Raw genomic sequence first — 27,712 nt, 5'->3', positions numbered from 1 at the left:
TCCACCTACTCTATCCTTTTTACTATTCATCCTTTTAACTGTGAAACAAAATACATAGGTGACATCCTTCTACCAGTACCTGAATAATGCCAACAGTATAAACAGATTAGCAGAAAGAAATAGGTTATAGAAACTGGGAGGAAGTAACTTCATGGAACTTGATATATCTCACCAGGTGCAATTATATATTTCATTCGTTATTTGGAAATCTAATTTGCTTTTCCACAAGTAATCAAAGTGCACATCTCTGAATGAGAAGTGAAAGGACTGTAAAGGGTCCTAGTGACCTTATAATAGCAAAGAAGGAAGGACACAATACTCGATTTCTTTGGGAAAGAGTCACACTCACCAAACAAAAAGCGGTTGATGCCAAGTCCGTATCTATTACCAGAAGATCACGAAAACCCAATTTTAAGAAACATTATGAAGGCACAACCCCTGACACTTACCACATGTGTCTTAATACATACAAGGTGGCAAAATTTTAAGAAAAGTGATCTTTTTTTTTTTTTTTTTTTTTTTTTGCGGTACGCGGGCCTCTCACTGTTGTGGCCTCTCCCGTTGCAGAGCACAGGCTCCGGACGCGCAGGCTCAGCGGCCATGGCTCACGGGCCTGGCTGCTCCGCGGCATGTGGGATCTTCCCGGACCGGGGCACGAACCCGTGTCCCCTGCATCGGCAGGCGGACTCTCAACCACTGCGCCACCAGGGAAGCCCCGAAAAGTGATCATTTTAATTGCTGGTAATATCTCTTTGTGCTTCCTCTTTAGAGAAAAGCTGTATTTATTATTTCAAAACCTTATGTGAACAAAAATATTTAAGTCATGAATATTTAAATGATGGCACTAGGCCAATCTTAGATTATAAAGGTCCGAGGTTAATCTGGCAAATTTTGATAACCCCTAATTCCCTAATGGGCTTCTTTAAAACAAATATTTTAAAGCCCATCGATAGACCAGTGTGAAGCCAAACAGATTTACAGCCCACCTCTTCATGAACATTCAGCAAGATGCTAAATCAAAGATGTTTGTTTCTGATCACCAATGTACAATTTCCCTCTCGGGAGTCTATTAGGCTGTTCTGAATTTGTAATTTCCTTGAAGCTCTGTCACTTTTAATAGGTATGTGTCTTGCCAGAAGATGCTTACTTCATTCTGACAGTGACAGAAAGCTCACTAAAGAAGTAGTGTCACCAGTTTCTTTCTGAAAGTCTGAAGAAAGGAAAAACTACATTTAAAAGGCTGCATATTATACATAATGTAGTTCATTAAATAATAAATTCAAGAATTGTCATTTTTGCTTTGATAGTTTTGAAAGCCACTCCTGATAAAGGGGCTGTACACATTTGCTCTGCCCTTTAGTCTTCATTTACCTGTCAGGATGAATGGAAGAGAGCACAAAGACGAGGAGAATGACATCCAGGATCTCATCTGGAAAAGGGTAGGGTAGGCCATCGTCACACACGTCATGAACAAAGGCACAGCACTGGGCTGCTCTGTATGACGCGTGCGACTGTCATGATAAAGGAATGAAAAGACAAAAACAGTTGTTAGCAGACTTCTAGTATTTTTCTCAAATTAAAAACGTCAATTTAACTTCTCTCAAGTGCCTTTCTTCTATAAATTTGATTTTTGGATTAGGTATTCTGTTAGGTTATTTCAAGCTGTCATTAAAAATTAAGTCTAGCACTTGGACTTGATAACAAATATTCTTTTGCAATCCCTCCTTTCTTGAAAAGTGGAGTAGGGCAGTCTTTCTGAGTCAGTAGGCAGTGTTGCTGGAAGCCCACCCTGTGTTACTTCAGAGGCACTGAGATGGTCCTCGGTTCTCTCTCTCACTGCTTATTCCATGCCTCCTTTGGCATTAATATATAAATATCCTATAGTACATAATCAACATTAGGTAATGGTGATGGCTGTACAACTCTAAATATACTAAAAATCACAGGTTTGTATACTTTAAAATGGTGAAATTTATGGTATGTGAACTATACCTCAATAAAGATGCTATTTTAAAAAACCACATCCACACACAATTTGCCTATAAAAACAACGCTAGAAGGATATATAGCAAAATACTAACAGTGATTCACTCTACGACTCTAAAAAAGCATATTATAGGTAAATTTTATCTTCCCCTTTAGGCTTTTCAGTATTTTAGAAAATGTCTACAATGAAAAACTATTAACTCTTATTACCAGAAATTATGTTCCATGTGTTTACTATACATTTTTGTTAGAATTTCCATTCCTTTTCCATTTCCTAAAATTACCTTTTTTTGCTATGATAATGCTTACTAGCATTTGGGAATTGGTCAAATAAGGCCCGGTTCCCACCACTGTTTTCCTTACAGTTGAGACATTTTAGATTTGTAATATATGCCTTTTCAGACCTTTTTTTTTTTTCAAAATTTTTAATTTAATGAGTGCCTACTATGTGCCAAACTGTGTGTAAAGCTCTAGGGACATAAATATAAATACCACCTTGTAGGAACCACTCTCTTGAACTCTATATTAAATCCCAAACAACTTCTATTGTTTTAGGGTAACATCTTAGGCATCAGTTGATGATATGATTTGCAAAACTGTAAAAGCTCAGTTAAAAATGGTCACAGATTACATCTGATGCAGTTACATTAAAAAAAAATCACTTCAACAGCAAAAAATTAGATTTTTAATATAGCTCTCTTTAAAGAAAATATAAGGCATACCTTTACCAGCTCCACAGCTCCAGAAGCAAAATCACAACAATAAAGAAAGAACTCTGGAGCATTCCTATGAAAATGAAAGAAATATTTAAATCTAGAGCCCAGATATGCTGAAGCTACAGAAGAAAGGAAAGTGTAGGTTTGAATTTGTTAGTATTCCTTTAACAGAATTTTGGATGACACTTGGCTTGTTGTTTCTTCTTTTTAGACACTGTTCTCTGCAGTGGTGTGTGGATGCCTTCATGTTGTTTCTGAACCAACATTACCTCAAACACTTATCAATTACAGGGTGACTTTCAAATTCCTGCCCTGATTTTAAGGCCCTCCATTATGTGGGCCTACTTGCTCTATATCCCATCATACTCTCCCAAGGGAAACCTCCAAAGCCATCCATCAGCATTGCTCAATCTTCCTCCTACCCCTCACAGGCACTCTTTCTTGTCTGCCTCCAGCCAGCGTGGCCTGTAACTCCTCTTAGCTTAGCCAAGTTCTATCCTCTCCAAGGACCCTCAACCCCCAGTTGCATTTACGTGCTGTTAAATATAATATTAATATGTTTATATTAACAGCATGTAAATACAACTTCTAAAAATAATAAAACACTAATATATTCTTATCGTTTCAAGTGATTGTCAAACTTTTCTTTCCTCTGCCGTTGCGGAGCACAGGCTCCGGACGCGCAGGCTCAGCGGCCATGGCTCACGGCCCCAGCCGCTCCGCGGTATGTGGGATCTTCCCAGACCGGGGCACAAACCCGTGTCTCCTGCATCGGCAGGCAGACTCTCAACCACTGCGCCACCAGGGAAGCCCGATTTTCAAACTTTTATTGAGCCTTATACATGGACCAAGCATTAGAATACAAAGTAGTAAATGAAACTGTCTAATAAAACTGTCTAGTAAGAGTATGGGATTTGGGAGCCAATTACACCTGTGTTTAAATCCTGGATTTGCCAGTTATTAACACTGAATTTGACTTAACTTCTCCGAGACTCAGTTGCTTTACCTACAATACGTAAATAAAGTAAGCAAATTCAGGGGGTTTTTTTTGGGGGGGTGATGTTTACCCATATGAAAATCCTGACTAATTTTAATTGGCCTCCACTGAACTTAGACAAGTTCTATTTGGTCTTTACCTGAAATTCAGTAACAATGGCTGAGCCATGGTTACTAATGGGCAGGCACATACAGCTGTCCCTTGAACAATACAGGTTTGAACTTCGCAGGTCCACTTACACATGGATATTTTTCAATAGTAAATACTAAGTGCTATATCGTCCGTGGTTGATGGAATCTGCAGATACAGAAGGAACCACAAATACGAAGGGTCGACTGTAAATTATTCGTGGACTAACCCCCCACATTGTTCAAGGGTCAACTGTACTTTGAATTTTGTGGGTCAGTACCCTTCCTAATCATACCTTGTATGCTATTAGCAAAGGATCCTTGCATCATCTTGCTTAGTAGTGTGTCTGAATCACAGAAAGAGATCAGTATGTCCTAAACAGTAATTATAGGTATGGTCCTGGCTCTTGTGGATTTTATAGCCTAGTTGGGGACATATACAATTTCTATAGAAGTGTGCATAAGGCAGGCACCCTCAGGTGAAAGTCTTAAGAATTTTGAAGGAGGGGGATGGCATTACTAAGTGGGAAGAAGGGGAAAGGGTTTAGAAGTGGGAGTCACATGCTAGGGATGAGAAGCAGAGTGGATCCTGAGAGCCCAGTGTGTGACAGGATATATGGGCTTTGAAGCACATAATTAGAACTTCCAATTTGATTCAGGAGGCATTTTAAGCAAGGAGGACTTCTAAATAAACACGGAATATAAGCACAAATATTCATTTAGCAAAATCTCACCCAGGCTTGCATTACTCTCAAATGCTACTCATTGATGAATACTACATTCATGTATAATATTCATATATAGTATAGTATTCATATATAGTGCCATTCTGTGGCACTAGGGGTTTGTATTCAAATTAAGATTTCTCCAAATAAATTAATGTATCATGAATAGGATATGGTTATGAAAAGTTAACCAGTACTGAATCAAAGTTAAAACTTGTGCTGCTTATATTTTCTCATCCATCCCATATAAAAATTGTGCTTTATTGCAGCATATATACCCTTATTGTTTCCTATGAAATCCATATATTTGTGACTTGTAATTGTTGGTTGGTCACACATGTTTGAAATGTCTCAAAAAACACTCAGATACATATAGTACTATGTGGTATGATGGCTAAGGGCAAGGGCTCTGAAACAAGACTGCCAAGGGTTGAATCCTGGCTCTACCACTTAGTTGGGTGACCATGGAAGAGTCATCTAATCTCTCTGTAATTGGTTTCTTCATCTTTATTTTTTAAAATTAATTCTTTTATATTGGAGTATAGTTGATTAACAATGTTGTGTTAGTTTCAGGTGTACAGCAAGGTGATTCAGTTACACATATACATGTATCTATTCTTTTTCAAATTCTTTTCCCATTTAGGTTATTACAGAATATTGAGCAGAGTTCCTTGTGCTATACAGTAGGTCCTTGTTAGTTATCTATTTTAAATATAGTAGTAGTGTGTATATGTCAATCCCAAACTCCTAAGAGATAAATATGGCATCTAAGTTGGCTGTAAGGATTGAATGGACTCATATATGTAGAGTTTCTAGAAAGGTGCCTGACTCAAGAGTAAGCACCTAATAAATGTTAGTCATTCTTATTATTGTTGCTATCATCATCACCATCATCATTATCATCATTGTTATCATCATTAAAGGAAGATCTGCCTCTGCCTTCCAGGAACTTAAAAACTTAAGAAATTAACATGGTTCTATAAATACTTCCATATAGCTCAAAATGCTTCTCTGGACACTGGCACATCTAGCTTTTATGAAAGGTATGCAGTCTATCTTTGGGTAGTAGTTACTAAACACTCACAAGATACAGAACAGTCTAGTAAGCTAAAGGAAGGCCTGTGCCATTTGCCATGTGTCCTACCAGACGGCAGCTTGACCTCTGAAACTGAATTCCCACTGCATCAGCAACCCAAGTTGGTCTTGTGATCACCCAATGACTTTCCAGAGCTTTTCAGTAAAATCGGCTGACTGCCTTGGCCCTTCTCCCAGCAAACAGGTGTAAATATCACCACTACCACCACACCAAGCACTCTCTTGGCAAGGGGTTTAAGAATTAAATGATCCTTGGAGAATGATATGACCTCTCAACTCCAGAGGTCTAATTATGGTAAAATATTCTAAAAATGTAAAACATTAATCTTATACTCTCCAAAAGTAATAAAACACAATTTCTGTGGTGGGAAAAAAAAAGTCTAATCCTCCCTTTGGAAGGCTAATCACTGGTTGCCTTTTAAAGATGAATTAATTATCTCAGGTTATTGAGCTACAGTGATTTCTAAAATATGAATATGAGGCAAAAAAAAAAAACCCAAAAAGGCATATCCACAAAGAAAGAGTCAGGGGGTGAGAGGCAAGAGCTTGCAATTATTAGTTGGAGGGAGAAGTAGAAGAGGGAAAAATACAACTAACAAGTGGGGAGCCAGAGGTATTAATCAGTCAGTGTGTACCAAGCTCTATCTATATTGTATTGTTAGGCTACCTGAAAAATCAGATTAGAGTAAAATATGCTCTTTACCTCAAGGAATATATGAATAGTAGTTGAAGAAATAAGACATAGAGAAACGATATGCTAAATAATAACTTGAGGTAAGTCATAAAGTAACACACAATCAACTGCCAGTGTAGTAGATTTATGTGTATTACAAGTTCAGAGATCACGGGGGTGAAGGAATCTGGCTACGTGGTATAAAAGTACAGGAAATTTTGGCCCAGAAATTGGAAAAGGGAAAACAAAGAAAATAAGTCCCGAAAGAGGAAGACCATTCAGAACTGCAAATTGGCCAGCACCACTTCTGGCTGGACACTTTAACTGGTAATTTGATGATATTAGGGAATTACTTAATTTTTATTATGTTAGGTTTATAATAGTAATGAAGTATGTCCTGCTTTTTGGAGATCCATCATAAGTACTTAAAGTGTCATGATGTTGGCCTTATGTTAATAACTGTTGAAACAAGGTGGTGGGTGTATGAGAATACACTGTATTACTCAGTTTTTCTGAATGCTTTTACATTTTCACAATGGAAAGTTAAAAAAAAAAGACTTTCTTAAATTTAAAAATAGGCATAGTGAAAAGACTGAAAGGAATTATAACAAAAATTCTGTCAGCAGCTATGCTAATGGTGGTGGGAATAATGGGTGATTCCCCCCAACCCATTTTCCTCTAATGGGAACGTTCTACAAATGTGCTTATGTTGATTTTATAATGGAAAAATAATGGGAAAGCTATCATGTAAACTTAAAAAAAAATAGGGACTTGACAGACCAGCCATAGGTAAAAGGTGTTAAAGTTTTGTAAGGTGTATCTTCTTCATCACCTACTAAAACACATAGGTGAGGTGGTGAACGGGAAGGGCAACTCAGGAGAACATCTTTGCTCCTATCCCCTACTTCTGCCTTTTTGAATCTTAGGCTTAGGTGCTATAACTCCAAACAATTTCAAGTCTAGATACAGTCATTTGAGAAGGTTTTATACTGGGTGTGGCTCCAGAAGTGATGACAAAAAAATGAGTTTAAAGCTTACACTTTATTTTGTGTAAGCTTTAAACTCTATTCTCTATGTGTAAAATGACACCTAAATAACCTGGAGGGGTAAATAAATCTCTAAAGTTCAGCAATTCCCAGCTTAGCAGAAGGATCAAACCTCTTACTCTCTTCTTATTCCCTCATCCACATAAACACAAGCTTAAAAAATTACTTCAACTCATGGTGGACAACCCATGCCTGTGAAACATTATTTTCAGAGTAATTCTCAGTTCACATGAAATTAGACACTCAGCCAAGACACTTCTTTTGAAATTTCCTTTAGTCATTGTTTATACAGGAACAAGAACACTACTGGCATATACATGACAACTTTTTCCCAGAATTTCTCAACCTCCCATATGTATGTAGAATTTTGTAGGAGAAAACTCTAAAACTCACTGCAAAGTGTTCAGAATTGGAAAAACACTATTCCCAGCACCACAGCCAACCTAAAATCAAAGAATAAACAAATATTATGAAAATAAAGTTAAATTTTCCTCACCAATGTGAGATTTTTTTATTAAAAAAAAAACTAAAAGAAATTTACTGGATCTCTGGGTATAGGAGAGTTTTCTAAACTCAAAAGCAATGAAGTAAATCACAAGAATAATATGCACTGAGAAATCTGACTTATGGAAACATCTAAAATTTTTACATACCAAAACCCAAAATAAACCGAATTAAAAGGTGACAAACATACTGTGAAAAAAACATTTGCATTAAATATGATAAAGGGCAGAGCTCATTTTTTAAAAAGCATCTGATAAAGGAAATAAACAGAACACAAAAGAAGTACAAATGACTTCTAAACGTTTAAAGAACTATATGACCTATTTAACAATCAAAGGAATGCAAATTAAAATAAGGTATAATTTTTGTCTAACAAAGCAGAAAGCACTAAAATAAGAATATTCCAATCAGTAAGGGTGTGATGAAACAGACCTACACTGCAGTGAATTGGTATTAGTACAACTTCTTAGAAAGCAATTTGGCAATATATTTTAACAGTACTAAAATTTTTAAATAAATTATGAACTAGTAAATTGAACCCAAATAATAAAAGAAAATGCAGAAAAGTCTATACCCAAAGATGTTTGCTGTTGAAAACCTGAAAACAATTTAAATGCCCAGTCAAATGAAAACAGGTAAGTAGAATCATAGTATTCCACATAGTAAAGTATTTTGCAGCCATGAAAATGTTTATAGAGAATTTTGAAAGATAGGGAAAACTGTTTATGTTATAATGTTCAATACAAACAAAGCAAAACCCCAAAATGCAGGTAGAGTATAGCTCAACTATACAAAACAGTATAAACGAAAGGAGAAAAAAGTCAGTTAAATGTTAATAGTGGTTAAATTAAATCCCTTGTTTATGGGACTGTAGATTATTTTATTCTTTCTCTTTAGCAAATTCTCTGTAAGCAGTATATATTATCTTTACAATCAGAAGGAAAAGGTTTATTTTTTAAAACAGAAAATCAAGGTCTACACCAGATTATAGCAAATTACATACTTCACTTATTTCTATTTCACCTAAAAGTGGGTAATAACAGAAAGATAGAAATTAAGGCCAAAACTTTATTGGTATTTAAAACTTCCTTCAAGTTAGAAATTAAAGTAGACAAATTAAAAAAAATTTAAATCACAAACTTAAAACCTGACTAATTAAAGATATGAGTCCCTTAAATAATTTTTATGCACAAAAGTATATGAACACTTATTTAATAGTTAGATTTGATCATTTCCCCCCTAAAAAATCTGGATCGTTATTAAAGTAATATGGAATGTACATTGAAAAATTTTTGCCCCTGCAGTACCATACCTCTAGGATTCTGAAAGTGGCGTTGCTACCAGGAAACAATTCAGTCTTCAGAGGTCCTTTTCTGTGTTCTTTGGAGTCTAGGTTGGAAAAATCAGATCCTGCTTTGTTTTGACCATCTGATGAGCCAGAACTTTCTCTATCATGATTTTTTTCTTCAGGCATAGTAGGGCAGTGCATTCTTGAGAAACAGTTTGCAGCATGAACTTTTACATGATTCCATGATAATTCTTTTACCTTCTCTTCAGTTTTTTGACCAACTGGAAGAATTTCAGGAAATTCCCTCAACAGCCAATTACGATCTTTGAAAAACTTATCCTTATGTATCTTATAAAATGTGTCCCAATATTTACTAGCTTCACTCTCATACTTCACTAAAATAAAGAGAAGAAAAAGGATTTATTTTACTATGAATTATATTTATCATTAGTTACTATTTTAATAACTAAATATATTTAATAATTAAATACTGTTAAATACATTACATATACTATTCACTTATAACAATTATATTTACTATTGAATAACTTTAATATTATAATAATTTTTATTTATCTGATTTTTTTTTTTTTTTTTTTGCGGTATGCGGGCCTCTCACTGCTGTGGCCTCTCCCGTTGAGGAGCACAGACTCCAGACGTGCAGGCTCAGCGGCCATGGCTCACGGGCCCAGCCGCTCCGTGGCATGTGGGATCCTCCCGGACCGGGGCACGAACCCGTGTCCCCTGCATCGGCAGGCGGACTCTCAACCACTAAGCCACCAGGGAAGCCCTTTTTTTTTTTTTTAACATCTTTATTGGAGTATAATTGCTTTACAATGGTGTGTTAGTTTCTGCTATAAGGGAAGCCCTTTTTTAACCTTTTAAAGGTTAAAACTACAGAGTATTAATCCTCACAAAATGTGTCAATGTGTGGGTTATTTTGGCTTACCCTGGTAAGTCTGCTTCTGTCTCAATAGTTTAGCCAATAAATTTTTGTGAGGAATATAATCATTGCATACTGCTTTCTACAGTCTAATCTTGAAATCTTAATGATCACATTTTTACCAATAACCTGTAAGGCTCTTTATTATCTTAGAGAAATGATACCTCATTTTTTATGTCTCTGTAAATGCAGCTTCAACACGACAAATGTCTGTGCAAACTGGTAATCAAACAGGAAATTGTGGAATAATAAATGACATAATCTTAGGGCTAGAACGGTCCATTGCAATAATCTACTCCAACCCCCTTGTTTCACATTTGAAGAAAGGACACACAGAGAAATGAACCCACTTGTATGGGTCCTGGAGCCCTGTCACAGCAGAAGCAGGACCGTATGATCTGACTCCTGGGGTCTAGGGGCCATCCCGTAACTCCATTCTTCACCCACCTCCAGAGGCACCTCTTCTTATTGACATCTCCTAATATGAAGCCTTAAAGAGAATTTCTGATACAATTTAAAAAGAGATACGCATTTTGTGATGTCATCCCTTCGATTACCCTGGGTCTCAGCATCAGGGTTAGGTCAACAGTCTCAGACCTTCAGGCAATTCTTAGCTTTCTGCCTCTTTCTATCTGCAGCTTAAATTAGTATAATCATTAATTCACTCACTTTCTCAATCACTCACTCAAGAAACATTTCTTGGATACTATTACATACCAGACCTAATCCCTGGGTTAGGAACTACTTTCGCCCAGTGTAGACACGTGACATTTCTAAAGTGCCTTCAAAAAATTAAAAAAACCTTCCATTAATATAGAATAATTTTTAAGACTTAATGTTAGGTGAGAAAGCAAAATGTAGAACAATAAGTATAGGATGCAACTATTTATTAGAAACAAAAGAAGAAAAAAATACATGTGTGTACATACACAGAAAAACAGTCATGTATGTATATACACATATTTACTGCTATATGGGCAGAATACTTCTGGAAGGATAATCACATAATTAGTAGTACTGGTTGCCTCTAAAGAGTGGAACTGAGTGGCTGGGGACCAGGGTTTGAGGAAGAATTCTCATTTGAATTTTGATCCATGTGAAATTATAATCTATTCCAAAAATAAACTAAAACTAAAAACAACAGACTCATTTCTTTGAGAATTTTAAAGAAGCCCTTACCCTCAGAACAAGCAGTTGCCTATAGTCAGGTTTGTCTCTGTTACAGAACCCTGTCCTGAAGCCCTTATATTTTTCTTTTCTTTCCACTTTTATCTTTATGGCCTTGTACCATGGATCCCCACCCATCTGGCCACAAGACTTCCTTCCCATCAGGGCTGAATTGTATCTGGCAGCAGGACTGCTAGAAAGACAGAAACTCCCATCTGTATTTAAGGTCTGAGAAATGAAAGTAGATCTCTGTAACAAAAGAATTATGTGATGTTGAAGTCCAAAACATGCTCTCATCTGCACTAATGGGAGGAAGCCTATTTATCACTAATCTAAAAATGCTGTATATCTTTAAAATAGTTCTATCTCTACTTTTAGAAATTGGAGTGTACCTGATATACTGTGTAAGAAAACAAAACAACATTCCGAAAATCAGACTCAGGAGGAATTAGGAAACCGTCAAATTTCCCCAGGGTCTTCTCGCACCTTCTCTTCTTCCTTTTACCTTAAGAACTTTCTTTGTAACTCACTCTATGCTGGTAAAAGATTTTTCTGCTTAATAAAAGGTGACCCACCTAAGAAGACCTATATTTAGTCAAATCTCTAGCATTTGAGTTTCCAATACCAAGTTACTTGTGAAGTGAGTTTGAACCTAACTATAAGTAACTAGAATGTAATATAAGTGATTAATTTGTGGGAATATCCCCCTCGGAATTAATTGGCAGGGGAAGAGATAGACAGCAGTGGAGTAACTTGAAAGAAAAGATGTTCACAGCAGTGCTATTTATAATAAGAAAAGTGGAAATAACTCAAACAGCCAGCAACATAGGAATGACCAAGCAAACCATGCATGTCAAAACAGAGTAAACTTATGTAGCAATTAAAATTTAAAGGATAATAATATTAAGAGAAAATATTCACACAGAATGGTCTGTACACTGACTGCAACTCTAAAATTTATTTTATATTCATTTATAACCATTAGATGGAAATTTGGAGTGCTGGTAACAATTTAACGATTATTAGGTAGTTCTTTCTTTTGCAAAGTTTTATCTACATCTTACATGAAGATAAGGAATCTTGGTTGAATTCTTCATTCTACTTGCCCAAAGAGTTTCCTCATTTGATGAGGGGTTGAATTAGAGCAGCGGCCCCCAACCTTTTTGGCACCAGGGACCAGTTTCGTGGAAGACAATTTTTCCACGGAGGTGGGGGGTGGGGGGGTGATGGTTCAGGAGGTAATGCGAGCGATGGGGAGCGATGGGGAGCGGCAGATGAAGCTTCACTCACTCACCTGCTGCTCACCTCCTGCTGTGCGGCCTGGTTCCTAACAGGCCACTGGCCGGACCCCTGAATTACAGTATCTCTATGGTTAAGCTCTAAAAAGTCTATGTACTTTCCTATTAAATCCCATGAATTTATGGAGAACATTAAACATTCAGTTCTACAAACTGCAAAATCTTGGATCAGATTGCTGTCATAAATATGAGCCTGTACTACTGTTTAATTTCTACAGTTCATAAAGAAAATGAATTTGCAGTGAGGTGACTAGAATCTGGTGCAGGTACCAAATATATCAAGCACCTAAATTCAACCCTAGCTTATCCAATCTTTAAAAAGGATCTGATTACTATTAAAAGATGATGGTCAAGGTCTGCTGATATATACGCTTTCAAGCCTTTTTCAAGTATTTCCCACTCAGGAATTAGGAGGAAAAAAACAAACATCACATAAATCATTGTACCAATAACAGCAGCACAATAGTACATACTAAGTGTTTATTTTGTGCCAGGCACTATGTCAAATGTTACTTGGATTTTTTTCCCATTTAATCCTAATAATACCTCTCAGATAGACATGTTATTCCAATTTACAGACAAAGAAGTTCAAGGTCAGAGGGGATAAAAAAATTTGCCCAGAGTCACCCAGCAGAGCCAGGACCTAAACCAATTCTATCAGACTTTATGCTCAATCATTATACATACTGCCTTCCTAACACAAAATCAAGATTAACCCCCTCCAAAATATCTCTGAAAATAATCTGTTTTTCTGATTTTGTACTTTCCTCTCATTATGAAGCATCAAGCTGAAATTAAAACCTCAGTATGACTTATAATCAGTATAACCAAATAGTAAAAATAATGCTGATTGAAGTGAACCTACATAAAGACAGATCAGAAAAACAGACTTAATTAAACCCCATTTGAATTATATAAAAAATAAACTATGCAAGGTTGTATGATGAAATTATGATGAGCAACAGGAACACAAAATGCTCTATGAGAATAGATGGGTTTGTGGGACAGCAACAGAACAGAAACAAAACAGGATAGTCTGGGATAAAGGCTAATGAGCTGGAACTTTTTTTTTTGCTTTTTAAAGTTGTGCTTTTAGCAGTACCTTCAATCAGTGCTGGCAACTCCACAGTTCCCAGTAATGTATAACAGCCTCTGAGACCCCACGGAAGCTCAGTCAAACTCATAATTATGGCTATGAGACAAGGAAACACCTCCAGCATATAATTTAATTTCCTGAACTGCAAGAGTATCTGTGATAACAGGGGAATTGGAAGAGCAACTTTTCTGACCATGAGTGAAAAATTTAGCTTAATCCTGCTGTTCACTCAACTCAAGTTCAGGCCAATAATGATAAAAGAATATAGTGTAGAGAAATCTGCCCTGTCTTCATCTTGTCCAACTGATTTTCTAAACAGGTATATTAATGATCAATTTTTCTTGGAGGAGAAAATTTTCCCTTTACTCTCCAAGGCTGCCAATTCAGAGTTAATTGCTCTCTGCCAACGGCCGTAAAAGGGATGTAGTGATCTGTTTAACCACAGCCAGATGAAGCAACTTCTCAATTATTCATTTATTAAATTCAATACTGCTGAGGGGAAGAAGGACTATGACACACTAACCATACTTAAATATTCAGAATTCACCCTGAATCACACTGAATATAACAACTAAGAAATTGAATTAAACCATTTATATGTATCTGACATATACGATATGATTAATACGTATTATGAAAATTTATTCTAAGTTGCAATGTAACAAAAGGCATTTTTTTTTTAATTTTATTTTATTTTTTAACATCTTTATTGGAGTATAATTGCTTTACAATGGTGTGTTAGTTTCTGCTTTATAACAAAGTGAATCAGTTATACATACACATATGTTCCCATATCTCTTCCCTCTTGCGTCTCCCTCCCTCCCACCCTCCCTATACAAAAGGCAATTTAAAGCTATTTTTGCACAGCAATTACACGAACACCTGAGCTCTCGAAGTTGGAAATTTCCACATGTCACTGATAAAGTTAATTGTCTAATAAAGGAAAACTCTTAAAGTTATGAAATTTAAAGTATACTTCTAAGAGCACTGTATGAAATTAACAACCAAAGCTGACCTACAAACAAGTTTCCTAAATTTATCAGCACACAAAACTTTTAGCTACTCTATTTTTTTTTCTCACATAGGACACTCTCAAGTGGTAAGGTATTCACAAAGGAAGGTATAGTGGAATTCTCTTACTATTTTCCTCGACATAGATAACTCATCCTAGGTAGACAGTTATTTACAATGGTATTTTAAAGTAAAAATAGCAGCTGCATTTGTTATTAACTTTTAAAAACCCATTACATTTGCTAAATTACCAGCTGAGATATAACACACTAGAGATGTTTTCAGGAAATTATAATCATGTTAACTCAAAAACTGACAAATGTATCTTTCTCATTTCTCTGAATTAACCTGCTTTAAAAAGAAATCTGAGCTATTATAAAATTTAAAATAAATTACCAGGGCTTCCCTGGTGGTGCAGTGGTTGAGAGTCTGCCTGCCAATGCAGGGTACACGGGTTCGTGCCCCGGTCCAGGAGGATCCCACGTGCCGCGGAGCGGCTGGGCCCGTGAGCCATGGCCGCTGAGCCTGCGCGTCCAGAGCCTGTGCTCTGAGGCGGGAGGGGCCGCAGCGGTGAGAGGCCCGGTACCGCAAAAAATAAATAAATAAATAAATAAATTACCAAAAGGAAATGTGGAATTAAAAATCATTAATCTGGGCTTCCCTGGTGGCGCAGTGGTTGAGAGTCTGCCTGCCGATGCAGGGGACACAGGTTCGTGCTCCGGTCCGGGAAGATCCCACATGCCGCGGAGCGGCTGGGCCCGTGAGCCATGGCCGCTGAGCCTGCGCGTCCGGAGCCTGCGCTCCGCAACGGGAGACGCCACAACAGTGAGAGGCCCGCGTACCGCAAAAAAAAAAAAATCATTAATCTGGGCATCTAATTGAAAGAAATAATGCTAATGAGAGGCCGGATGCTTTACATTTTAATCACAGGAATGAATATGTCAACCACTGTACAGCAAAAGACTGTCTTATTTGTGATGTATAAATTCTTATTTTCAGAATTGTGGGGGTGTTTCCGGACTTCAGTTCTCACCAAAGGCTGAGACAATAGGTGACAAATGGGAAATGGGAGTGACAGGAGAGACTGACACACAGAGACCAAAAGAAACTTGCCAGAGAGTTGGCCAGCATGGGAGAACAACCAGTATTTCCTCCCAGTGGCATTAAAATAAGTAAGATAAAATCAGTAGACAGTGCTCATGCCGTATACTATTCTGCAAATGGAATACTTTATGATGGGAGAAAACTGGCTCTTTCAAAGACTTAGGACCCTCCTGGATAAGAAGAGATGGTGATTAACAGGGGCAATGGGAGAAGAACCGGGTCACAGCTTCCTTTGGGTTTTCACAACATTTGGGAATAGAGCTTTTAAACGGATCTATTCACCTTGACCCACATTCATCAGAGACATTAGATATCCAATTAGAAGCCTCACCTAGGCTGCTGCAGACTAGCAGGTCGATGATTCCTGGTGGAGACTGGACTGGGTGGCTGGGTAGGTATTTACTCTCACTGTAATGTCCCATCACTCAATATAGTTCCTCAGGACAGAAGTTTTCTTTCTTTGCCACCCTCAACTGCTGCTCTGTGCAACCTTGCTTAAGTGTGATGTAAGGGTCACCCTCAATGTGTGTGTTCCTCTCCTTGTAGCAGTTCTCTGACATGTGTGAAGTCCACTGCACTGAGTGGTGTTATGGGGGGGTGGGGGGAGGTAGGAAGGGAGGACGCAGAGGGGACCCAGCAGAAGCCTTGATCACTTTGAGTCATTTTAAAATGAACTCTTTTGTGTCTCCACGGCGGCCAGAAAACTTGCTCAGAAACAGACTGCACATGCTAATAAGCAAACCAAATGCTTCAAAGCAGTATCATCAGCCCTCTCCAGTCTGCTTTTCCTGCTTCTATAGAGGAAGGCCAGTCACCACCTTTCTATTTCAGTCACATTATGGTTCTGTGGGAACTGTCATTTTCCTTTACTGTGGTTTCCAAGGCCTGAAAATAACCTTCTCATTAGGTTCACTCAAGTTCATTGTTAACATAAATAGGCCAAAATAGGCAGCCACGTACAGAGCCCTTTAAGGGAACATTATCAGCACTGCTCATCTATTTATGTTCTAAACAGAAATACTCAAAAGAGCATGAAAAAAAAAATCCTTGGTTTTTCGTATTCTCAGGAAATATACTGTGGATAATTTTTAACTTCCTGGAAAAGAATTAAGATGACTGATATCTTTTAATTCTGTTTAGGCTTGACTCTCTCTGTCACATCCAGGTGGCCACTAGCAGAAGCTTGAGTAATGTGGAAAATATGCCTGTGCAGCTGCTGGCAAAGAAGCAAAATTATACTTCCTCAGAAACAGTGTGACAGAGTTCCTGCAAAGGAATGCAGTACGGGCTGATCTGTGAGCAGAACTGCCACCGGTATGCACTCTAAAATCCAGCCCCAACACTCCCTGGCCACATCCCACTCTGGGACTGCATGGCTGGAGTTCATAAAAATAGAATGGTTCTACTGTGGATCAGGTGCTCTTCTTTCTTGTCTATCCTCCAGGACATATTCATGCTTACAGTAAGGAAGGAAAACTAGCTCTGAGGGATAACAAATGATGCCAGAGGATAAGACAGGGCCACACTGCCCCCTTCACTGGCAAAGGGCAGCTCATGAGGGCTGTCGCATTAGCTTAAGTTTCAACAGCTACCTTTGCTTCAAACTTTAGCCTCAAGTGTAGACTAAAGTCACAACAATAGCTAACTACCAGTGGGATTAGTGCTTTTCACTACGCTTGGCTTGCACAGAGGAATGCAAACATCTTTCTCTGGGGAGTTTCAGGACAGCTGATCAATCTGGAAACAAAATTCTATCTCAGGGGTTGGCAAACTTCTTCTGTAAACGGCCAGACGGTACGTAGTCTGTGTGGACTACATAATGTCCCTGTTGCAACTACTCAACTCTGTAGATGTAGCTCAAAAGCAGCCATGGACAATGTTAACAAATGAGTTCCAATAAATCTTTCTTTATAAAAATAGACAGTGGGCTGGATTTGGCCCCTGGCCATAGTTTACTGCCTCTCATTCTATCTAACAGGTACACTGACAGTGCTACATGAGTGATTGAGAAATGATGATGACCAGAACCAAGTTGTTCTGGCAAAACTAACCTATGGTATTAGAAGCCAGAATAGTGGTTGCTGTTTGTAGAGTCTTAGAGGTTTGGGAAAGTAATTGGGACAGGGCATGAGGAAGTTTCTGGGTTACTGGTAATATTCTGTTTCTTAAAGTGGGTGTTGGGAAAATTCACTGAGTTTTATGAAAACTTTATGAAAATTTATGAACTGTGTTAATTTCTATGGGTATCTGGTACTTCAATAAGCTGTTTTTGTTTTTTTTAAAGAAAAAAAATCAACCTGTTTTAAAGGAGAAATCATTTAAGAAAAAAAAGGTAGGAAAATTCTCTCTAGAGAGTGTAAGTGTTGGGCCAACTGCCTGTCGGTTCCCAGCTATGCACTGAGAAGGACAGAGGCCAAATTTTTTTTAGTGTGCTTTTTAAACAAAAATTTGTGGTAAAAAACACGTAACATTTACCATCTTAACCATTTTTAAGTGAAGAGCCCGGTAGTGTTAAGTATATTTACACTGTTGTGAAACAGATGTCCAGAACTTTTTCATCCTGCAAATCTGGAACCCTATACCCATTAAACAACAACTCTGTGTTTCACCCCCTCCCCTAAGCCCTTGCTAACCACCATTCTAATTTCTGTTTCTATGAATCTGACTACTTTAGGTACCTCATATAAGTGGAATCATATAGTATTTGTCTTTTTGTGACTGGCTTATTTCATTTAACATAATGTCCTCAAGGTTCATCCAGATGATAGCATGTGACAGGGATTCCATTTCTTTTTATGGCTGAATAATATTCCATATGAAGAGACCACATTTTGTTTATCAATTTATCTGTTGGACATTTGGGTTGCTTCTACCTTTTGCTATGGTGAATTGTGTTGCTATGAAAATGGGTGTGAAAATATTTCTTCAAGACCCTTTCAATTCTTCTGGCTATATATCCAGAGGTGGGACTGCTAGATGATATGGTAGTTCCATTTTTAATTTTTGGAGGAACTTCCATACTGTTTTCAGTAGAGGTTGTACCATTTTATAATTACTCTAACAGGGCATATAAGGGCTTCATTTCTATGCATCTTCACCCACACTTGTTATTTTCTGGTTTTGTGATTGTAGCATAGGCCAATACTTTAGAAGCCATTTTTAAGGTTGGCAAGGCGTTACCTAAATTAAACTCTAAATATCAAAGGCCTCTAAGAAAAGTACCTCAAATCCTTACTGAAACTTTATGTTCAATAAAAGACCAGAAACATTTTGATATGACTCTACCTTCTTCGCTCAAAGTTTTTGAATCTGTTGAATATTCCTAGCAGGTCAAGTGCACAACAGCATACTAAAAGATGCATAACTAAAGGAAAAAATTTAAATTATGTTCTCATATCCTGTTTGAAATGACACCCTTATGTATCTCCCAGAGAAAGCAATAATATGACTATAGAAAGAGATTATACTTATAGGGTGAATACATAATTTATTTCTTTAACTTTGGTTCCGCTACACTGGAATAACTGGGAATTCTCCCAAAGGAACAAGTAGATTAGCAAAGGTAGAAGCTAAGAACTCTCTAAAGTAGTGGCACAATTAGGAGGAAAAGAGACTGAGGTGTGAACTGAATCAGTGGAAGGGCACACAGGAAAGCCAGGCTCCAGGAGACACAACACGTAGTTGCTTTACCTTGCTCTTCCAGAAGGACTCGCACAGCTGAGTTTTCTTCTACTTTTTTTCTGGCTGCTTCTTCTTCTTCTTTTGACCACTGCATGTGATCCCTTTCAAAAAATGAAGATTATAAAACATGCTTTATAATTGAAGAAGGCAGAAAAAGAGTGACAAGGGATACCTCTTTCATTCTAGGTTAGTCAAAGGCAAATGACACAAACAAATTCCAAGGCAAATGAATACATTGTGTCAGATGTTCCTTGTGACAGCGCCGGTGCAACCCTGGAGCGCCTCCGGTTCTTCTAACTCTGGGTGTGTTGCAAGCCCCAGCCACCTTCTGGAGATAACTGCTGAAGTGGTGTCCCAGGAGCACCATGGCGCATGTTTATCTGGGCGCTGGTATGGTTTGCTGTGTTTCATTCTAAGGCTAAATTTATTTGCTTTTCTGTTAATTTATGAACAGGGAATTCTTTAATAGTTTTTTCATACTCCTTTTGCACTATTCTTATTAGCTGCCTTAATTTCTGTATATGGATTCATTTATGTTTAAATGATAGACTACTTGATATAGCATATAAGAAGGTCATCTTTCTAAGGCCTGGCACTTTCTATAAGTATTTTCAGTTTCAGAATTTACTCCATATGAGAGAATATTATTTCCTGCCACCAAAATATCTTTCTTGGAATAGAAGCAACATCTTTATAGAAAAAAGGTGATTTTTTTGTTTTGTTTTGTTCTTACAAAGTCTATGTTTCTTTTTTTGCAATAGGTAAAACTGTAAGTAGGTGATGTAGTTTCCTGGAATAAACCGTTTTTCTTAACAATAAAGAAATCACATACCCCAAATTCAAGTCTGTTGCAGTAGTCTAGGAGTAATGAGGTCCAGCACTAAGGTGGTGGCAATGGGAAACAGAAAGGCAGAGTAGAGGGGGAGACACTATGAAAGAAAACTATAGTTATGATCTGGAGATTAACTAGATATTGAAGGGAGAAGAATGAGAGTCAGGAATGATTCCAAGGTATTAAAACTGAGTACTGATGAAAGTGGGGGCAACAGTGACAGAATAAGGAGTTGCTTTGGGTGGAATGATGATAAGCTCAGTACTATTTTAAGTCATGTTTATGCAATCAGATATGAGAGGGTATATTCCAGTGACCTGGCTATAAATACACCACTGAAAGGTGAGAAATTACATTTAAGAAGGATCAAAACTGGTATACTGAAGTTCCCAGGAAAAGTATATGATAATGTAAAAATCAGAGTTTCACAGATGAAAATTTAACCACTGTTATTTCAAATAAAACCCAATCATTTACAACCCAAATAATCACTAAACAGCTTTATCACTTGCTTTAATGAATGAGATCAGAACAAATTTTTGCTTTGACTTATTTTAATATATGTGAGCAATCGCATATATAACTTGGAGCTGGTACATTTTATATTCTGTACCTATAAATATATAGAGAATATTATTATATGACAGTTATGACGCTAAAGGCAATAAATCACTTATTGAAAAAATAGTATTGCTAAGGCTGGGGACAAGTTTCTCATCTATGAATTTCTAAAAAATATAATAAGGAAAATAGAACAGTCCGTTTCCCTGTAAAAAAAATCAAGCTCTGAGATGAGAGCGTATGTGGTTTTCACCCGTACGCATTTGTTTTAAACTGTTAGTTTAACTTGCTTCTTCCTGAGTATTTAATAGATTTAGTTATTTCTTAAATTGCTCTAACTTCCTTATACTGTTTTTTACGTTGCTTCATTTTCTTAACTCCTAGGTGAGGAGGATATTATACCCTTAGCCCCAAGAGAACAGATTTTCCACTATATAGCTACAGAATCCCCATAGAAACCTATAAAATGTTTCTACTGTATTTATGGGGACTTCCTCCAGACCAGCTGCTTTATGGAGGTTCTTATATTAGAAGAGTCTGATTCATGCATATCCAAACCCAACAGACAGCAATAAGAATCATTAAGGTTTATAAGTAACAAATACAATTACAATAGAATTTAAGTATAGAGACAACTAACAAACAAACTGAAAATAATCAGGTATTTTAACAACCACCACAACCACCACCACCACCACCACCACCACCACCACTACTGAAGGAAGAAAATGGTTCATACTGTTTGACTTGCAAATTATACTCTGGGAATTTATTGTAACGAAGCCACTAAAAAAAACCCAGAGAAGTTCTGTACAGAGAAGTATCTGTACAACAGTATTTACTGGAGTAACAAATATAATAGCATAAAACTGGAAACAACCTCACTTATAGGATAATAGAAAAAGTATGGTAACTCAAAGGAATATTATACAGACATTTAAAATGACAGATATGAAGTTTATGCAACAACATGGAAAAGTATATATGAAAAAGCATGAGGTTAAAACAACAGATCCCCAAACTGTATATGTATTATAATCACAACTATATAAAATAATATACACACTGGGTGAAATAAAAACAATTATAGTAGAATAGTGGAATAAAGAGTAACTGCCTTAAAATTTCCTTAATATTGTAAAGCTGCTTCAACTAGAGATAATCCTTTTAAAAACCATATTTATAAAAAAACTATACTGCATGTTTAAGACGTATAACAATGGTCATTAAAACTTTATGCTATCCTTCTTGGGGGAAAACCCAGCAATCTTTGTAATAAAAAAGAATATATGTTTTCTTAAAAAAAGAGAATTGAGGGCTTTCCTGGTGGTGCAGTGGTTGAGAGTCCACCTGCCGATGCAGGGGACACAGGTTCGTGCCCCGGTCCGGGAAGATCCCACATGCTGTGGAGCCATGGCCACTGAGCCTGCGCGTCTGGAGCCTGTGCTCTGCAACAGGAGAGGCCACAACGGTAAGAGGCCCGCGTACCACAGGAAAAAAAAAAAAAAAAGAGAATTGAGAAGAAAATATAAAATATGCTGAATATTTTTCCTGAAAACTTGAATTTGAGAAAAAGAAATCTTAAAAATAAAAGATAGGATTTTTAGTATACTACAAAGCTACAGTAATCAAGACAGTATGGTACAAGCATAAAAACAGAAATATAGATCAATGGAACAGGATAGAAAGTACAGAGATAAACCCACGCACATATGGTCACCTTATCTTTGATAAAGGAGGCAAGAATATACACTGCAGAAAAGACAGCCTCTTCAATAAGTGGTGCTGGTAAAACTGGACAGGTACATGTAAAAGTATGAAATTAGAACACTCTCTAACACCATACACAAAAATAAACTCAAAATGGATTAAAGACCTAAATGTAAGGCCAGACACTATCAAACTCTTAAAGGAAAACATAGGAAGAACACTCTATGACATAAATCACAGCAAGATCCTTTTTGACCCACCTCCTAGAGAAATGGAAATAAAAACAAAAATAAACAAATGGGACCTAATGAAACTTAAAAGCTTTTGCACAGCAAAGGAAACCATAAACAAGACCAAAAGACAACCCTCAGAATGGGAGAAAATATTTGCAAATGAAGCAACTGACAAAGGATTAATCTCCAAAATTTACAAGCAGCTCATGCAGCTCAATATCAAAAAAACAAACAACCGAATCCAAAAATGGGCAGAAGACCTAAATAGACATTTCTCCAAAGAAGATATACAGATTGCCAACAAACACACGAAAGAATGCTCAACATCATTAATCATTAGAGAAATGCAAATCAAAACTACAATGAGATATCATCTCACACCAGTCAGAATGGCCATCATCAAAAAATCTAGAAACAATAAATGCTGGAGAGGGTGTGGAGGAAAGGGAATCCTCTTGCATTGTTGGTGGGAATGTAAACTGATACAGCCACTATGGAGAACAGTATGGAGCTTCCTTAAAAAACTAAAAATAGAACTACCATACGACCCAGCAATCCCACTACTGGGCATATACCCTGAGAAAACCATAATTCAAAAAGAGTCATGTACCACAATGTTCATTGCAGCTCTATTTACAATAGCCACGACATGGAAGCAACCTAAGTGTCCATCGACAGATGAATGGATAAAGAAGATGTGGCACATATATACAATGGAATATTACTCAGCCATAAAAAGAAACAAAATTGAGTTATTTGTAGTGAGGTGGATGGACCTAGAGTCTGTCATACAGAGTGAAGTAAGTCAGAAAGAGAAAAACAAATACCATATGCTAACACATATATATGGAATCTAAGAGAAAAAAAAAAGGTCATGAAGAACCTAGGGGCAAGACGGTAATAAAGACACAGACCTACTAGAGAATGGACTTGAGGATATGGGGAGGGGGAAGGGTAAGCTGTGACAAAGTGAGAGAGTGGCATGGACATATATACACTACCAAACATAAAATAGATAGCTAGTGGGAAGCAGCCGCATAGCACAGGGAGATCAACTCAGTGCTCTGTGACCACCTAAAGGGGTGGGATAGGGAGGGTGGGAGGGAGGGAGACGCAAGAGGGAAGAGATATGGGAACATATGTACATGTATAACTGATTCACTTTGTTATAAAGCAGAAACTAACACACCATTGTAAAGCAATTATACTCCAATAAAGATGTTAAAAAAAAAAAAAAGAAATTTTCACACCAAGGCTAGTAGAATTAATTCGTAATTTTGGAGTGGCCATGAGTCCTATGACTTCAGTTCATATGTGTGCGTGTGTGTGTGATTTCATATTCCTTCTATATGTATAGTGCAATTGAATGATGATTCCTTGCTTTAGCTTTAAGTTGATGACAATAACAGTCTAAATAATCATGCATTTGGTTTGGTTTTGAAAAGTTAAAACACACACACTCTCTCCCCAATCATTTAGCTTGGGTACTAATGTTTCTGAGGTTCCTACTTATAGAAAACTGCTGAATGTGGTGTCACTTCCTATTATAATTTTTAACAATCAGATATAAACCAAAGTACCCAGTGTAAGCTACGCAGATAAAATGTTTTTCTGTCTTGGTCATTTACTGTGTATGAAAAAGTGTCATTATAGAAGAAAATTTAAAGACAAATTTAACAAATGTATCAGGTGCCTAGTGAATTAAAAATAAAATATTGTTAGGTAAAAGGAAGAAATAAAGTTTATTAGTTTCACCTTAAAACTATTTCAGTAATCTTTAATTCCATAACAAAGTCATTTTATTACATAGTTACAATTATATTAATAGAAAAATTTAAAGAGGAAAAAGTCTTACCTTTCATTTAAATATCCTAATCAATTAACAGTTCTTATTTTTTCAAGTTCCCTTCCTGTATTTGTGGATACACACACACACACACACACACACACACACACACACACACACACTCTCCTACATAGCTACAAAATATTCATAATTATGGCGTAAAACTGCTGTATAGGATTTGTGATTTGCGCCATGACAGAGTACCTAGAAATAGGCTTATCCTTCTGCTATAAACAATAATAAAACTGGATAAAATAGTATATAAAGCAATTGCTTTTAGGCACTGGACTACACTTCAGACAGCACAGGACTGTGATCCCTAAAAGAAGAGAAACACAAAAGGTCAACTCCCACATTTACCCTGGGCTTTCTGTCTGGGACATGTTCTAGACTGTGGTGCAGAGGTAGAGCCCAAGCAGAGCCTGGCTGACTCACTGAGTGGTAGTTTTGTGAGTTGAGAAGGCAGAAATCAAGGTTCAGAGCTGCTGAGATGGTGAGACTTTGTGCAGCAGAATACTGAACAAGAGGGGGTTGGACAAAGGGGAGGGTCCCTGAAGTCTGCATAGGCAGTGCAGTGCAGTGCTTGGAGATACTGGAGTTCTGGCTAAGCCAGAGTGGAGAGACCTCTCTGAACACTTCAGGCATTCAGTTAAGACCCCAGAAATGCCACGCTATAGGAATAAGAATCACGCTAGATTCAGAAAAATATCAAAATAATTTCACCTGAACAGAACCTAAAATTAAATCTGACTTGACCAAGAAGATTTGGCAATAATTTAACCACTTGCCAGGAAAAAAACCTCAACACCTTTAAAGGAAGACAACATAATCCAAATTCCACATAAGATATCATCCATAATGTCCACCAGATAATCAAAACTTTTAGCATGTGAAGGAGGAGGATAATATATTACCCTTCGGTAAATATATTTTTAATATTTTATGTGACAAAATGGGAGGCATGCAAAAAGCTGCACACTGAAGTCTGATGAATGACTTGTAGAAAAGTACTTGTATGATTGTTTGCATTGTGAACTAAATTACATGCTTTTCTCATGGAATGCTATTTTTACTTGAAAGAGCAACTGTAGACAAACTATAGCTATTCAGACTTGAGTATTCGGCATCTTAAAAGTAAACAAAATCAGCCTATCACTTTTAAGAAAAGAAAAAGTATTTGCTGTCAAAGATAAATTTTGTGCTTTCAAGCAAAAATTAGGATTTTGGAAAGGTTGTTTCCACCACGAGTTTGATAGCTCCCAATACTTAAGAGATTTTTCCTGATGGGAATAATGGTGTATTAACAAATGTGATTTTTGAATATTGTATAATGAAATGTGTCATCTGAATCTACATAAAACAGGGAACTAAACTTTCCAAATTATCCATACATGATTTCATAAAATGATGCATAGGTAAAAAAAAAATTCAAAATATAAGGTGTGGGCTTCCCTGGTGGCGCAGTGGTTAAGAATCTGCCTGTCAATTCAGGGGGCACGGGTTTTAGCCCTGGTCTGGGAAGATCCCACATGCCACGGAGCAACTAAGTCTGTACACCACAACTACTGAGCCTGCGCTCTAGAGCCCATGAGCCACAACTACTGCAGCCTGCGCGCCTAGAGCCTGTGCTCCGCAACAAGAGAAGCCACCGCAATGAGAAGCCCGCACAACGCAACGAAGAGTAGCCCCTACTCACCGCAACTAGAGAAAAACGGGGCACAGCAACAAAGACCCAACGCAGCCAAAAATAAATAAATAAAATAAATAAGTTTATTTAAAAAAAAAGTATAAGGTGTAACAATGGATTATAATATAGCACAATACCAAAAGTTCATTGATATGGTTTCATATTCCATATTGCAACTAAGAAACTGCTGCTGCTGAGATTTAATGTAGTATCAAGAAAAATATGGGGGGGCTTCCCTGGTGGCACAGTGGTTAAGAATCCACCTGCCAGTGCAGGGGACACAGGTTCGGGCCCTGGTCCGGGAAGATCCCACATGCTGCGGAGCAACTAAGTCCATGTGCCACAACTACTTAGACTGCGCTCTAGAGCCTGTGAGCCACAACTAGTGAAGCAAGCCCGCGCACCTAGAGCCCGTGCTCTGCAACAAGAGAAGCCACCACAATTAGACCCCCATGCACCACAATGAAGAATAGCCCCTGCTTGCCGCAATTAGAGAAAGCCTGCGTGCAGCAACGAAGACCCAACACAGCCAAAAATAAAGAAATAAATATTTTTTAAAAAGGAAAGAAAAATATGGGGAATTCCCAGGTGGTCCAGTGGTTAGGACTCCTGCGCTTTCACTGCCGAGGGCCAGGGTTCAATCCCAGGTCAGGGAACTAAGATCCCACAAGATGTGGGGCACAACTAAAAAAAAAAAGAAAAATATCTAAAATTATCTTAAGATGCTATTATAACACTCCTCTCTTTTACAAGTACATATCTGTGTGAGGCCAAGTTTCCTTCATATAATTCAACCTAAACAACATTACACAAAAGATTAAATGAAGAAGCACATGTGAGAATCCAGCTTTTTCCATTAAGCCAGACATTAGAGAGACTTACAAACATTTAAAACAATGCACTCCTTGCACTATATTTTTGGGGAGCAAATAGATATTTTCATGAAAATATGAATTTATGTTAACATGTAATGTTTATTATTGTTTTAAAATTAATTAATATTTTACTGTTCAGTTTCAATCTCTAATATTGAACATATCAATAGATATAATCCACATAAATAAAAGGTCTTTGGGGTCCTCAATGATTTAACAGTGTACAGGGGTTCTAAGACCAAAATGTTTGAAACTATTGCTCTAAAATAACATACAAAAAATAATCAAAAGATGTATAGCCAAAAAGCCAGTAGAGAAAAATAAAAGAACAGATGAGACAAAAAATAAACAGAAATATAACCAGATTGTATTAACTTACACTGCTACCAGGATACGGCGTTATCTTAAATTTCTCTCTCTCTTTTTCTTTCTTTTTTGGTGTTATTTTAGTAGCTCTAAAAAGGTACCAAATTGTTTTGATTTGTATTTCTTTTACTGTTGTATATTTTC

At 37.2% G+C, this 27,712-nt stretch overlaps 1 protein-coding gene across 5 annotated transcripts in view; it reads right to left on the bottom strand.

Moving 5' to 3' along the window:
* The window catches only part of METTL8 (methyltransferase 8, tRNA N3-cytidine), a 133,311-nt gene that overhangs the window by 60,264 nt on the left and 45,335 nt on the right, over positions 1-27,712 (bottom strand). For all 5 annotated transcript variants that reach the window (XM_060302265.1, XM_060302266.1, XM_060302263.1 and 2 more), the window contains 5 exons: positions 19,468-19,559; positions 9,183-9,553; positions 7,760-7,809; positions 2,709-2,772; positions 1,372-1,511 (listed from right to left, as the gene is read on the bottom strand). In XM_060302265.1, coding sequence (XP_060158248.1) covers positions 1,372-1,511; positions 2,709-2,772; positions 7,760-7,809; positions 9,183-9,553; positions 19,468-19,559 — 717 coding nt within the window. The remainder of the gene's footprint in view (positions 1-1,371; positions 1,512-2,708; positions 2,773-7,759; positions 7,810-9,182; positions 9,554-19,467; positions 19,560-27,712) is intronic.

Source organism: Globicephala melas, chromosome 7 (genome assembly GCF_963455315.2).
Source record: "Globicephala melas chromosome 7, mGloMel1.2, whole genome shotgun sequence".
NCBI lineage: Eukaryota > Metazoa > Chordata > Mammalia > Artiodactyla > Delphinidae > Globicephala > Globicephala melas.
Note: the sequence above shows the minus strand (reverse complement) of the source record. Positions and strands in the feature narration are given on the sequence as shown.